General features: G+C 55.6%; 1 protein-coding gene across 7 annotated transcripts in view; it reads left to right on the forward strand.

Annotated features, from left to right (window-relative positions):
* The window catches only part of OGDH (oxoglutarate dehydrogenase), a 70,107-nt gene extending 58,356 nt beyond the window's left edge, over positions 1-11,751 (forward strand). For 6 of the 7 annotated variants that reach the window (XM_028095410.2, XM_028095409.2, XM_028095412.2 and 3 more), the window contains 13 exons: positions 3,538-3,717; positions 4,035-4,187; positions 4,413-4,515; positions 4,631-4,759; positions 4,941-5,091; positions 5,306-5,433; positions 5,544-5,722; positions 6,113-6,184; positions 6,609-6,737; positions 7,184-7,256; positions 10,219-10,382; positions 10,495-10,649; positions 10,727-11,751. In XM_028095410.2, the coding sequence (XP_027951211.1) occupies positions 3,538-3,717; positions 4,035-4,187; positions 4,413-4,515; positions 4,631-4,759; positions 4,941-5,091; positions 5,306-5,433; positions 5,544-5,722; positions 6,113-6,184; positions 6,609-6,737; positions 7,184-7,256; positions 10,219-10,382; positions 10,495-10,649; positions 10,727-10,847 (1,737 nt within the window). In that variant the 3' untranslated portion in view covers positions 10,848-11,751. Of the gene's footprint in view, positions 1-3,537; positions 3,718-4,034; positions 4,188-4,412; positions 4,516-4,630; positions 4,760-4,940; positions 5,092-5,305; positions 5,434-5,543; positions 5,723-6,112; positions 6,185-6,608; positions 6,738-7,183; positions 7,257-9,554; positions 10,383-10,494; positions 10,650-10,726 lie in introns of those variants that run through there. The other variant, XM_028095414.2, reaches the window with a different exon arrangement.
* The last annotated feature ends 2,995 nt before the right edge of the window (positions 11,752-14,746 follow it).

The raw sequence follows: 14,746 nt of genomic DNA on the forward strand, positions 1-14,746 counted from the left end.
GCCTCTCTAGCGCCCAAGCTGGGGCACGGGAGGAGACAGACAGTGCTGGGATCTGTCAGAGTCATTCCTTGGAACCCAAGGCCCCTGGCTGGTCTGCCTTCTTCTGTCTGCCGTCAAAGTGTCGTGTTTGTGCTGCGTACGACGTCCTGGGGTGCTAGCTGCCCTTGGCAGGAGGAATAGGGAAAAGTTCATCTCCACCTTGCAGAAGTGGAAGTCCCTATGAGAACATTTGTTGTTTTAAGTATAAATTCAGTTTCTTTAGTAAATATAAGACTATCCAGGTGTCCCGTTTGTTCTGAAGTGGCTATACTGAGGGCCCTTCTCTCACTCCTGATAATTCAGGTTTTTTCTCTTTTTTTTTTTTGTAGTTGGTCTGGCTGTGGATTTGCTGTTGCTTTCAAAGGAATAGGTTTGGTTTCGTTGCGTCTTCTGCATTTCCCTGTTTTTTAGTTCATAGATTCTGTTCTTTGTTAGCCCTTTCCTTCTACTTGCTTTGGATTTAATTTAACCTCCTCTCTCTGGTTTCTTAGATCACTGATTTGAAACCTTCCTTCTTTGCAATATAACATTTAATAACATTCTAGCGTAAGGATCACATTACACAAATACAGTATATAGGTAAGCTATGGGTTTGTCAAGCTTCTTGTGACAGAATGTGAAGCATTTTGGTGGCACTTAAGTGAGACCGTGTCCAGGGACGAGTGTCACAGGACGGCACAGGGTCTGGAAACTACCATACCGGGAGTGACCCAGGAAGCTGGAAGACCCCTGGAAGCATGAGAGCTGTTTTATCAAAATCAGGGACTCGTGCAGCAGGAGTGTGATGGCAGCGCCAGCACCAGTGGGTAGCAGCTACCAGGAAGCAGATCTCGGTTGAGTGACAGGAAGACCTTCCAGCAATCAGATCGGCTCCACCCAGGGACCAGCTTCAGGGTTGGAGGAAACAGGGCTCCAGCCAGGGATGACGAGAGTAAACATTTGGCTTTGGGGTCTCTGGCGCTGACACCAGCAGCTCCACTTAGTGGGGTCTTCCCCCTGGTACACCCTGCCGGATGTCCACCAAGAGCTGTCTTTGAAGACCTCACTGCTGCACCAAGACCAGAAGCCAGAATTTTCATCACTAGGTCAATAGGGAGCTGGTTAAATAATTTACGGTGTACCCATATGTGTGTTATAAGACTTAAATGAATTAACTCATGAAAATCAATATATGTAAAATGCTCAGAGTAGTGCCTGGCCCGTAAGTAGGCACCGTGTGAGTTAACTGCAGTGAAACTATTTAGAAGACTGTTGAATGATCCACAAGATCTATTAAGTGGAGGGAAGTAGAGAGCAGTGTGTACACACACCTGTCTCCCTATGTCCATGTGCGTGTCCATGTCCACACGTGTGTGCGCGCACATCCACATGTGCTCGAAGACACAGAAGTTGGTAGCAGTGGTGGATATTTGGAGGGCAGCCGGCAGACCGAGGTCTCAACTTGTCAAAGCAGCACACGTCCCGTGAGGTTCTAGAAACAACGTGCATATCGTGACCACCTACTCACAGTTCCCTACACTTGTTTCCCTAAATGAGGAGACCTGGATGGGACGATGAGATTGTTCAAGACGTGTTCATCAGAATTCTCCCTGGTACTTCGTTCTTTAATGTTCTCATCGGTTCCTGACCATTTCTGATCTGTTCTTTAGGCAGCGTGTTCAAGAGATTACGTAAAAGCGGTTCGAATTCCCAGACTTCGTCAGATCTCTGGTTCTGCTTGAGTTATCTTTAATCTCTTCACCGACTTGGACGCCACAGATCATGACCTGCCATGGGGGTCAGGCCCGTGACATCTGTAGCAGGAGAAGAGGTGCTGCTTCCCTGACGTTCCTGTTGCTCTGAGACCGCACCTAGGATTTGACCTTCTGAAATTCTCTCCTGAGGAAGCTGTCAGATGCTCAATATTTGTCTGTGTTTGTCAAAACCGTAATTGTACTACTTTGAAAAGTAGTAAGGAAGCCACGTGTCCGACACCAGAAGTCTCGGCATACATTTTGGCAAAGTCATAGGAAGCAGTGCTGTATGATCACGAAAACATTTAACATCCCAGAGAAATGGTCAGAGTCTGGGGCGAGGCGGTACAGGGCACTCACTTGCTGCTGGCCGGAGCGTGAGGGGCACCCCCACGTCTGACAGCAGTCCACTGGCGTTGGCGGCCTACAGCTCAGTGCTCCCTTCGCGGGTGCACTCAGTGTCCGCTGGAGCAAACCTGTGTGGGAATGTGTCCACCAACGGGAGAGTGGACAGACGCCAGTGCCGTGAAAACCAAGGAAGGCGGGCAGCCTTCCAGATTAAGGGAGACGAGAGAGGACACAGGGTACTGGATTGGACACTGGGCTGGGGCAGAAAGGTCGGGCAGGCATCACGAGGCAGACAGAGCGTGTGTGGAGACAGTGGGTCAGGTGACACACGCTGGGACATGGAATTGGTCAGGCTGGTCGGGAAGCATCCCTGTTTTAGCAAATGGGGACTCCCTGCAACTTAGCCCTGCACGGCCAGGGAAGAGCAGTGTGCACACGCTCGTCAGGGAAAGAGCATGGACTGCAAAAGGCAAAAGGAAACAAGTGACAGGTGGCAAATCTAGGTAAAGACTCTGTGGGAATTCTTTGTGTTATTCTTTCAACTTTCTCAAGTCTGAAATTGTATCAAAACTGTGAAGTAGGGACAAGCCCAAGAAGATAGTGTGTATTGTACGGTCCGCGAAGGCCCCACTGCAGCAGAGGTGGGTCATGTTCTGGGAGCTCAGGCCTGACTGCTGTGGTATTATCACAGTGTGTGTGGTGTGAAGTATTTCATGGAAGTCAATAGGAAATGTAGGTTACAAAATTATGAATATAGACTTTTTCGTACATCGACAAAGTAAGGACTATCGTGAAGGCCTTAAATTTTCCTTTCCAAGAAACAGTGCTCATAATGTTAGCTCATCATGTTAAGTGAACAAACTGCTGAGTTATAGAACAGCGTCCAAAGGTTCAAATATATATTACATGTATATGGGCAAAGAAAAACATCAAAATATATACACTGTAGGTAGTGGAAAGACACAGAACTTGGTTTAAATTAACTTTAAATTTTTTGTATTGTTTTCCAAACTGTATGTGTTGAACATGTATAAAATTTGTTTGCAGAATAGGAAACAACAAAACAATAAAAAAAAAAAAAAAAAACCCAGTGGCTCCTGGGTGGCTCAGATGGTTAAGCATCTATCTGCCTTTGGCTCAAATCGTGATCCCAGGGTCCTGGGATCGAGTCCTGAGTCAGGCTCCCTGCTCAGCGGGGAGCCTGCTTCTGTCTTTCCCTCTGCCCCTGCTTGAGCACTCTCTCTCCATCAAATAAATAATCTTAAAATTAAAAAAAAAAGAAAAGAAAAACCTGAATAGCCGCTTGGGGACTCAGGAGGGCAGGCTTGGCCGGGTGGCCACCAGCTAGTGGCGCTCCACTCCACCCCCACCCCCCACCGCCAGTGCCCAGCCCTGCCCAGCAGCATGTCCCTTGCAGATCGGCTTCACCACGGACCCGCGCATGGCCCGCTCCTCGCCCTACCCCACTGACGTGGCCCGCGTTGTGAATGCCCCCATTTTCCACGTGAACTCGGACGACCCAGAGGCCGTCATGTACGTGTGCAAGGTGGCAGCCGAGTGGCGGAGCACCTTCCACAAGGACGTGGTGGTGGACCTGGTGAGTGGCTTCCATCTGTGGCTGGGAGAGGAGGGGCGGGCTCACCACATTGCTCCCCACACAGGGTCCCACACACAGTGGACCTGCCAGCATCCACAGGCCTTTCCGGGGTCACCTGGCTGCCCCTCCCCAGGACTTCTGAGGCCCCAGCCTGGGGTCTTGTGCCAGGGTGTCCCCAAGTCACTCGTTTCATCTCCTGTAACAGCGACTGCTGTGAAGGAGGTCTAGATGGTAGAGGAGGTACACTGGGGTGCTGTGCAGGAGAGCAGGCAGGTGCTGCTGGGTCCCTGACACCGATGTGTCCCTGCTGTGTCCAGGTGTGTTACCGGCGCAACGGCCACAACGAGATGGACGAGCCCATGTTCACGCAGCCCCTCATGTACAAGCAGATCCGCAAGCAGAAGCCCGTGCTGCAGAAGTACGCTGAGCTGCTGGTGTCCCAGGGCGTGGTCAACCAGCCTGAGTACGAGGTGTGTCCCCAGCTCTGACTCGGGAAGGGTAGAGAGGGGCCAGGCGGGGACGGGGCTCCGACTCCGAGCAGGCCTGCAGCCAGCAGATGTGGCGAAGAATGCAGGGGCAGAGACGATGACACAGCAGGCTTCTCGTGGGCCTCGGAGCGGTTGTGCACGTGACGGGCTGGGGGGGCGGCCTGTGCAGAGCACCCCCCGACAGCTGTGCTGTGCCCGACCCTCCAGGAGGAAATCTCCAAGTACGACAAGATCTGTGAGGAGGCCTTCACCAGGTCCAAGGATGAGAAGATCCTGCACATCAAGCACTGGCTGGATTCCCCCTGGCCCGGTGAGCCAGGGACATCACCTGGGCACCTCTCCCCCGCCCCCACCACACACCCTTCGGGCCCCAGTTGGCTCCCGGAAGAGTGTCAGCTGTGTGTCAGCTTGTCCTCCTGTCTTAGGCTTCTTCACGCTGGACGGGCAGCCGAGGAGCATGACCTGCCCCTCCACGGGCCTGACGGAGGACATCCTGACGCACATCGGGAATGTGGCCAGCTCCGTGCCCGTGGAGAACTTCACCATCCATGGAGGTGAGGACGCCCACTGACCTGTGGAAGTGTTGGGCCATGTCCGTGGACTTCTCTCCAGCACGGGGCAGGCCCCGTGGTGGAGGACAGGGTGGGACATCACGGCTGCTGGCCAGGCCACTGAGGTGCTGCTCTCGTCACGAGCGGGCGTGCCGGGCGGCTGGTGAGCACCGTGTCTGCGCAGGGCTGAGCCGCATCCTGAAGACCCGCGGGGAGCTGGTGAAGAACAGGACCGTGGACTGGGCTCTGGCGGAGTACATGGCCTTCGGCTCGCTCCTGAAGGAGGGCATCCATATCCGGCTGAGCGGCCAGGATGTGGAGCGCGGCACCTTTAGGTAACGCTCTCGGGGTTCTGGCGGCACCGCGAAGCGCGGCAGGCAGAAAGGGAGGGCTTCGGCGTTTCTCAAGAAGATAATCCTGTGTCGGCCCGGAAGCAGCCTTCCCCTGCTCTGACGTGGACACTTCTGGGAGAAGCGGCTCCCTCTTGGGTCTGCGTGTCGGGGCGGAGCGCAGGCGCTGTGCTTCCTAATCTGTGCTGTTGTGCCTCAGCCACCGCCACCACGTGCTCCATGACCAGAATGTGGACAAGAAGACCTGCATCCCCATGAACCACCTCTGGCCCAACCAGGCCCCCTACACCGTGTGCAACAGCTCGCTGTCTGAGTACGGGGTCCTGGGTGAGTGCCCTGGCCCACAGGCCCTGCTCCCTGCTGCCTGGCCCGCCACAGCCCCCTCCCCGCCCGCCCGCTGACTCACTCTGCTCCTGTCCCGCCTCCTCGCCCTGCAGGCTTTGAGCTGGGCTTTGCCATGGCCAGCCCCAACGCCCTGGTCCTCTGGGAGGCCCAGTTTGGGGACTTCCACAACACGGCCCAGTGCATCATCGACCAGTTCATCTGCCCGGGACAGGCCAAGTGGGTCCGGCAGAACGGCATCGTGCTGCTGCTGCCCCATGGCATGGAGGGCATGGTGAGCCCCCCACCCCACCCCCGGCCCCAGAAGCTGGCGCGGCGCAGTGTGGTGCGCCCCCGTCTCTGAGGGCAGGTGTCAGTCCTGCTCCACCTCTGGTGAGGAGCAGGGGTGCCGGCACAGGCTGCCCTGTTTCAGACGCCCCTGCTCACTTTGCTGCAGAGGCCCTGTGGGAGACCGTCTCAGAACCAGGGGTTAGAAACCGTGCAGAGCTGGGGTGTGGGCCCCTCCACGCTCTGGGGGCGGGCAGGGGGTTGAAGCACTAGTGGGGTCAGTACAACTCGGCGTTTTTCAGACCAGAAGTGACCCAAGTCCATTAAGGAAGAGATGTGGCAAGTGCACCTCCCACCTCTGCGGACCTCCCGAACCGTAATTTGTGTGTGGTTCCAGGGCCCAGAACATTCCTCCGCCCGGCCGGAGCGGTTCCTGCAGATGTGCAATGATGATCCGGATGTCCTGCCGGTGAGCAGAGTGGCTGCCCCACACAGCCACCGCGGCTCCGCGCCCAGGCCTCGGGGGTGATGGGTGGGCGGCTCCTGCTGGCCCCCCGAAGTGAGGGTCCCCCTCCTGCCACGTGAGGAGCAGCTGTCTGCACTGGGCTCGGGCAGACGTCTTAGAGGAAAGAACTCGGGCACCTCTGGGCTGGGTTCAGTGGAGCATTATGACTTGGCACAGGGTAACCGGGAGTCGGTTTCTAAAGCAAATTAGACTGGGCTGTAGGTAGACCCGAGGTCCAGGTGTGGCCGTGCTCTCAGAGGAGCGGGAGGGATGGAGTGGGACAGAGACCCTGCCGTGTGAGCTCCTGCCAGGGTCCCCGGTGGCAGCTGGGGCAGCCCTGCGGCAGGGGCTCAGTCGGCCGGCCCCCGGCCTCTCCCTCGAGCTGCAGAACCTGGAGGAAGCCAACTTCGACATAAACCAGCTGTATGACTGCAACTGGGTTGTCGTTAACTGCTCCACTCCCGGCAACTTCTTCCACGTGCTGCGGCGTCAGATTCTCCTGCCCTTCCGGAAGCCGGTTAGTTGGGGGCATCCCTGCCCAGTGGGAGGGTAGCCGTGTGCGCGGGTGGCGGGCGGTGGGGCTCCGAGCATGGACGAGGGCTGCGCAGGGTCCCCGCCAGCAGGCTCCCGGGCAGGGCGTGGAATGGTGAGTAGAAGGGTGTGTGAAAGGCCCACAGGTCTAGACAGCCCTGGCCCTGGGTGGGGACCCCAGAGAGGCTGGGGTCTCTCTCCCAGGTCCAGGGTAGGGGCACCGGGGCTCAGCAGGCTGGGACACGTCCCGGAGGAGTGCACATGCAGCTGCACGGGAAGCAGCATCGTCCCGGCCCCTCCTGCCCGCGGAGCTGGGAGTGCAGTACCAGGTCCCCAGCCTGGAGACGTGCAGGGGCCGCCCTCGCCGTGCTGTGGGCTTCCTTCCAGAACCCGTGGGGCCTGATCCGTCGCGGGCCTGTGCTTCTCTTCCAGCTAATCATCTTCACCCCCAAGTCCTTGCTGCGGCACCCCGAGGCCAGAACCAGCTTCGATGAGATGCTCTCAGGTGGGTGTGGGGCAGGCTGTTGCTCTGTGGGGCTTGGGGCCTATACCTGAGCATCTCACCGTGGTCCTTGCCACCGTTTTGGTCATTGGATGAAGACCAGCGAACACGGCAGCCCACAGGTCGGAGCTTGCTTGTGAGGTGCTTAGGTGTGTCTTGCGCCCCACCCGGGTCTGCGGCCTTCACCTGGGTGCGCCCCAGGCCTCCTTTAGAGGCGGGGAAGCGAGTCTGAGCTCACGGTGCACCTGTTGCCCGGCCGCTGCTCCCACAGGGCGTGCAGTGAGGCCCACAGCGTTGAGATCCCCTCCTGGACGGTAGGCAGCGGACACAGCACGGAGCGGCCCCATGTCCCCGGGCTCACTGGGCCAGGGGAGCCCACCTCCTCCCAGCCGTGGAGCCCCCTTAGTCAGCAGTCAAGGTGAAGCCCTCCTTGGTTGGTTCGTTTTCCCATTTATCATTATTACGGTGAAATACACATAAAAGTGAAAACATAGGTGTTTTCACCTGTGCAGCTCCTGAGCATTAAGCACGCTCACACAGCTCTGCGGCCACCTCCAGAGCTCCCGCTTTCTGTCTCTGGTCCCAGCCGTCAGAGGCCCCACGTGTATGTGCGGGTGTGCGGCAGGTGTCCTATGTCTGCTCCTTGCCCCACGTCATAGCAGGTGTCAGAACCCCTTCCCGCTTTAAGGCTGATTAAGATTCCAGCGTGTCGATGAACCATTTGGCTTCTGTCCATCAGTGGACACTGGTTGCTTACACTCTGGAGCGATTGTGAACGATACTGCTGTGAGCATGGGTGTGCGGATATCTCTTGGTTTGGGTATATCCCCAGAGGTGGAACTACAGGGTCGCAGGGTGATTCTGTTTTTAGGTTTTTGAGGAACCTCTGTACTATTTTCCCCAGCAGCTGTGCCTTTCTATTTCCCCACCTACGATGGTGAGGGTTCCAGCTTGTCCACATCTGTGTCAGCCCTTGGTTTTTGTTTATAACAGCCATCCTACCGCCCATGAAGTAGGACCCCTTGTTGGGGTTTTGATTTGCATTTACCTACTCATGAGTGATGGTGAGCCTCTTCTCATGCATCTGCTTTGGAGAAGTGTCTGTTCAGTCCCTCGCCTGATTTTGTCGGGTTGTTTGCATTGTTGTTAAATTTTAGAACTTCTTTCTATATGCTGGGTACTAATCCAGCATCAGGTAGATGACTTGCAGCTCTTTTCTCCCATTCTGTGGGCTCTCCTTTTTTTTTTTTTTTAAGATTTTATTTATTTATGAGAGGGAGGGAGCAAGCGAGTGAGTGAGGGGGAGGGGCAGAAGGAGAGGGAGAAGCAGACTCCCCTCTGAGCAGGGAGCCTGACACAGGACTCTGTCCCAGGACTCTGGGATCATGACATGAGCCAAAGGCAGATGCTTCACCGACTGAGCCACCAGGTGCCACCCCCCCATATGTTGTCTCTTGATGCACAAAATGTTTAAAATTTCATGAAGTCTATCTTTCTCTTTTGTTACTGGCACCGTTGACGTCACTTCCAGGAAATCACTACCACATCCGCTGTCGTGAAGCGTTTGCCCTGTTTTCTTCTAAGAGTTTTATCATGGTGGCTCATATGTTAAAGTCTTTAGCACATTTTGGGTTAATTTTCGTGTGTGGCGTGAGGGTCGTTCCTCTGCACGTGGACGTCCAGTTTTCCCAGCATTTGCTGGGAAGACTCCCTCCCTTTCCCCACTGAACGGTCTAGATGGGCTGTGTGTCCGCAGTCTGCACGTCTCCGTGCCGGCTTCTGAAGTCAGGAACTGGGCCTTCCGCAGCCTCGCTCTCCTGTTCTAGGATCGCTCCGCCTACTCAGGGGCCTTTGCAATTCCACGAATTTTAGGATGGATTTCTCGATGTCTGCAGAATACATCACTGGGCTTTTGGTCGGACTAAATCTGTAAATCACTTTGGGGACCGTGGATGTGATAGCAGCAGCAAGCAGGCCTGCCTGCGGGTGAACACACACACTGTTCCTTTGGCTCGTGTCTTTTATTTCTTCCAGCAACGCCTTGCAGTTTTCGGTGTGCAAGTTTTCCCTGTCTTCATTTATTCTTCAGTATTTTATTCCTTTTGATGCTGTGGCAAATGGAGTTTCTTATTTGTGTTTGGATCGGTCGTCGTTAGTGTGCAGAAATGCATCTGTGCTCTAAGTGTTGATTTTTTTATCCCGCAACTTTGCTGAGTTTGTTCATTCTAATTTGGGGGTTTTCTACATATGAGATCATGTCATCCACACACAGATAATTTTATCTCTTCCTTTCCAATTTAGAGGTCTTTTATCTTCTCCCCCAGCTGCTCTGGCTGGGACTTCCAGTGCGAGGCTGGATGCGAGCGGTGACGTGAGCCTCCCCATCTTGTTCCTGATCTTAGAGGAGAAGCTCAGTCTCGCGTCACTGAGTATAATGTTTGCTGTGGGCCTTTCATATCTGGCCTTTATCCTGTGGGGGCAGTGTTCCTCTGTGGCACAGACGTGCGTATGTGGCGGGGTGCACATCACCAGGGGAGACCCTTTGCTGGGCGTCGCTTCCGGAAGGCAGCTCGTTCCCCTTGTGGGGCCCGGCGCTGACAGTGGGGATCTGTGCGGAAGGCTTCAGTGTTTGTAAACTCGGGGGGAGCCTGAGCAGAGTGATCAGACTCCGTTGCCCTGGATGTCCTGGATGGGCTGTTTGGAAGAAGGAACTGGTGTCACTTGCAGTCTGCAGCTGGCCTTGGCCTACTGTGCACTGTGCACGATGTGCTTCTCAAGGCTCTCTTGGTCTGGATGGATTCGGCGGCATCCAGGGCTGGTGCACGTTGGCAGCTGTGTATTGAGGCGTCTGCCCGTGTCATGGCCCTGCCTTGGGGGCCCCACTTGTGCACGGCAGCAGCGGGAGGGCCCCGGGTGTCCTCCGCCAAGTCCTGAGGCAACCCCAGCCGTGGGGATTCTCTCATAGGAACCCACTTCCAGCGGGTCATCCCAGAAGATGGCCTTGCAGCCCAGAACCCAGAAAACGTCAAGAGACTTCTGTTCTGTACGGGCAAGGTGTACTATGACCTCACCCGGGAGCGGAAGGCACGGGGCATGGCGGAGCAGGTGGCCATCACGAGGATCGAACAGGTGAGGGCAGGCAGTGCGCAGCCGGAGCCCCCGAGTCTCCTCAGAGCTTCTGGAGCAATCCCCAGGGTCGCTCTTTGCTCCCTCCTGACCGCACCCCTTGCTCTGTCCACAGCTCTCCCCATTCCCCTTCGACCTCCTGCTGCGGGAGGTGCAGAAGTACCCCAACGCCGAGCTGGGCTGGTGCCAGGAAGAGCACAAGAACCAGGGCTACTACGACTACGTGAAGCCCAGGCTGCGGACCACCATCAGCCGCGCCAAGCCCGTGTGGTGCGTGGGGGCCCGGACAGCCACGGGGGCGGGGCCGTCCGCGGCTTGACCCTCACCCCCCGCTGTCACCCCCTCAGGTATGCCGGCCGGGACCCCGCCGCCGCTCCAGCCACCGGCAACAAGAAGACCCACCTCACGGAGCTACAGCGCCTCCTGGACACGGCCTTCGACCTGGACGCCTTCAAGAACTTCTCGTAGACGCCGCCTGGGCCGCTGCCCTCCACAGCCACGGCCGCCCCTCGCTTCTCAACTAAAGAATAGTGCCTCAGCGCTGCCCGCACCTCTGCCCGTCTGCTGCACCGCACTCCCCTCTCCCGCTTACCCATTAGGCTGCTGTCCCCCGTGTGCTTGGCTGCTCCCCCAGGCCAGAGGCCCCCAGGCGCTGTGACTTCCGTGCGGCTGAGCATCCTTCGTGGAGGCCGCAGGGAGCAGGAGGAGAGGGAGCCCCTGCAGGTGTCCTGGGAGGGTCAGCTGTGCCCCAGCCCTCCCGCTGCCCCCGCAGGACCAGCCTCGTGCGGCCTCCCAGGTACCAGCCGTCCTGGTCACCCAGCACGGGGGCTGCTGCACCTGGACAAGGTGGCCGCCTCTTCCCAGCCCGAGCCCCAGGCCCCTCAGAGGGAGCCGTCGCTGTCCAGACTTCACGGGGTGGGCTGGGCTCTGGTGGGACTCTCCCTGTGCATAGAGCCGTGGCACTGCTTGGGGCGGCTGGCAGGAGGGGGGCCTTGCCCGGCCTGGTACAGAGAGGGCAGGTCCGCTCTCTGCAGTGTCCACTCCCACCCCTCGAGAGGGTCCCGGACCACGGGTGGAGGCCGTGCAGGTTTCACCCACCTGGGGCTCAGGGCTCAGGCCAGGCTGCTGCCCGCCCGCCCGGCAGGCTGGCCCACTCCGACACCGTGGAGACGGAAGGGTTCTTCTCTGTGCCGCCACGCCACAGCTGGTCGGGAGGGGAGAGGAATGCCAGGGCCGACAGGCAGCTGGAGGAGAGGGGTGGCTTCCCTCATCCGTCACAGGGACAGATCTGATTTATTTATTTTGGTTAAAAAAAAGAACAAAACAACTTTGCATTGCATTTGGCTTGACCCATAAACGAAGTTACCCTTGGGCCTGTCTGTGTGTCCTCCTTTCTGTCCGGCCCCGCCCCTGCCCCCAGAAGAGGCTGACCCAGGCCTCCCCACCCTGCCTGGGAGGCAGCCCCTCGCTGCTCGGCCCTGTTGTGCCTGGTGCACCCCGCTTCTGAGCCTCCCCTGCTCCCCAGCCGGTCTGCGCCCCTGGAAGACCACACAGCTCCTCTGACCTCTGCCGGGGCACCAGCCATGCCAGCAGGGCCCCAGGGGCTCCATGGCCCCTCTTCACAAGAGCCCCACCATCTTGAGCCCACAGCACACCGTCCTTGGCCTCCTGGGAGACTCAGGGAAAGGCCAGGGTGAGGACATAGGAGCTGATGACCACCCCATCCTCTAGGCCACACCTGGTCCCTCGTCCTTGAAGCCTGCTTGGGATCTCTTCCCTGTGTGTCCTTTATGCTCCCTGCAGCTTGGGTCCTCCAGCCCTGGTGGGATGGTGGCCGCGCACAGGCGGAGCTGGGCGTGGGGTCTGGGCAGCCCGACCAGCACACCCCTGTGTCTGACACAGTCGGCTGGCTGGATTAGGGCATGTACACAGAGGGAGAGCCACGGGGGCATCTGTGCGGGGAGGGGGACACTGGGCCCTCCCAGGTCAGCTCCGTCCACTCGGGCTGCAGTCATCCCTGCCCCGTGATCGCGCAAAGGAAGCTTCACATCCAGGAGAGCATCCTGTGTGCTCAGCCGGGGCTTTGGATAGGACGAGTGTGTGAGTGCAGGTCAGCCTAAGCACACGTGTGTGTGCATGCTCGGGTGTGCATGAGCCTGCTGAGGGGGTGGCCCAGGGTTTTCTGGATGGACAGGATCTTTCAATGCCCACACCAGCTTGAAAGCGGTGGGAGCGGCGGCCAGCACTGCCGGGGGGGGTCGAGGCCTGAGCAGGCTGCAGCCCCCAGATGGGTGCGCCTGGACCCAGGAGAGGCCTGGGAGGGGCACAAGGGGGCGGGTGTTGTGTGACACGGTGCCCACCCACTGGGCTGACTCCACCTTCTCCAGTGGAAACAGGGAATTGGAATCCGTGTCGAACGTGTTTCTGCCTGGAGTTAGCCGGGGCCCTGAGCTCCCCATCAGGACAGTGTTCTGTTGGGACTGCACGGAGCAGAGACGGTAGAAACTGTCAGAGCGAGACACACGTGTCACAGTGCCCAGCTCAGGCCCTGCTGCTCCCCCCCCGCCCCCCACCACGTGCCAGCCCCTCACCCACAGCCTCATCAGGCCCTTTGTGTAGCTGAGCTGTAAGTGACACGTGACATTGGTTTCAGGTATATGACACGGTGACTTCATGGTTATACAGACAGCAAAGGGATGGGCACAGTAGCCCCATCTGTGACACATACTTAGAATTACTGTTTCATGTGATGAGAACTTTTGAGCTTGGCTCTCTTAGAAACTTTCAGTTGTGCAACATGGTATCATTAACTACAATCACCCTGCTGCACACTAGACCCCAGGACTTCCCCACTGTAGGACTGGAAATGTGTACCTTTGACCCCCTCCCCCAGGGCCTCAACAACCCTCCCTTCACCGCCCCCAGCCTCTGGGACCATTACCTGAGCTGACAGCGGACGCTTAACTGACTGAGCCACACAGGCACCCAGTGCATTTACTTCTATAAATTACCCTCTCAGCACTGCTTTAGTTATGGCTCACAAATTTCAATATGTTGTATTTTTTTCATTTTCATTGGGTTTGGTTCATTTAAAAATTTTTCCTTGAGACTCCCTCTCTAAAATATGTGTTGTTTCCTGTTCTCTTTCTGTTATTGATTAGTGTGATTTCATTGTCACTAGAGAAAGGCACTCTATAGGGCCTTTCAGTTCTGTTACATTCATTGACATTTGCTTTATGGCCCAAGATATGGTCCATCTTGGTGTGTGTTCCATGGGCACTCAGAAAGAATGTACATTGGGTGAAGTGCTCTGTCAATGTCCAGTAGATCCTGTGGGTTCAGGCTGTTGAGTCCTTCTGTGTCCTTGCTGATTTTCTATCTAGTTTCCCATCAGTTGTTGACAGAGGTGGTGAAGTCTCCACCTAGAGCTCTGGGTTTCTCTGTTTCTCCTTTTGGTCCTCAGTGTTTGGGTTCACATATTTTGTAGCTTTGTTGTTTGGTGCATGCATACTTAGGATTGCTGTGTCTTGGTAGGTTGACCCTTTTTTCATTATGTAATGTTCCTCTCTGATAATTTTGTTTGCTCTGAAGTCTACTTTATCTGAAAATAATAGAGCTGCCTCTGCTTTTCTTTGGTTAATATTTGCATGTATATGTACATCTTTATCTCTTTCTATCTTTTTACTCTCAGCCTGCCTATAAGTGATTTTTTAAGTGAGAGTCTTGTAGACAGCATGTATTTTTTATCCACTCTTCCAATCTCTCTTTTAATTGGTACACCATTTACATTTAGTGTAATTTTAATATGTCAGAGCTTAAATATGCCATATTATTTTTGTTTTCTGTTTGTTCTTTCCAATTTTAATTTCTCTCCTTTTTTCCTGCCTTTCTGTGAGCTACCACATTTTCTATAATTCCATTTTTATTGATCTGTGCTGTTTTTGACCATTGGTATTTGTCTATGGTATAGCTTCTTAGTGGTTGCACTAGGTATGACATGACATATACACATGACTTACCACAGTCTGTTGGCGTCATCATTTTAGTAGTTCAAGTAAAGTGCATCCTATTACCCTTCCCACTTAAAATATAATTGCCCTAAACATTTCCTCCATGTACATTTAGAAGCACATCAGACAGTGTTAAGTTCTGCTTCAACCACCAAACGTAATTTAGAACGCCCAATTCTATTTTATTTAACAACATGTTTTGTTGTCTGTGTTATTTTTTCCTTTCTGATATTCAAAGATGCTTTCTTTTATCATTTCCTTTCTGTTTAGAGAATGCGTCTTAGCTATTCTTTTAGGGTGGGTCTACTGGTGACAAATAATCTTATTTCTCCCACATCTGAGAATGTATTGGCCGCC

Source organism: Eumetopias jubatus, unplaced genomic scaffold, assembly GCF_037043125.1.
Source record: "Eumetopias jubatus isolate StellerSeaLion01/CBP00866 unplaced genomic scaffold, mEumJub1_p1.0 scaffold_14, whole genome shotgun sequence".
Classification (NCBI taxonomy): domain Eukaryota; kingdom Metazoa; phylum Chordata; class Mammalia; order Carnivora; family Otariidae; genus Eumetopias; species Eumetopias jubatus.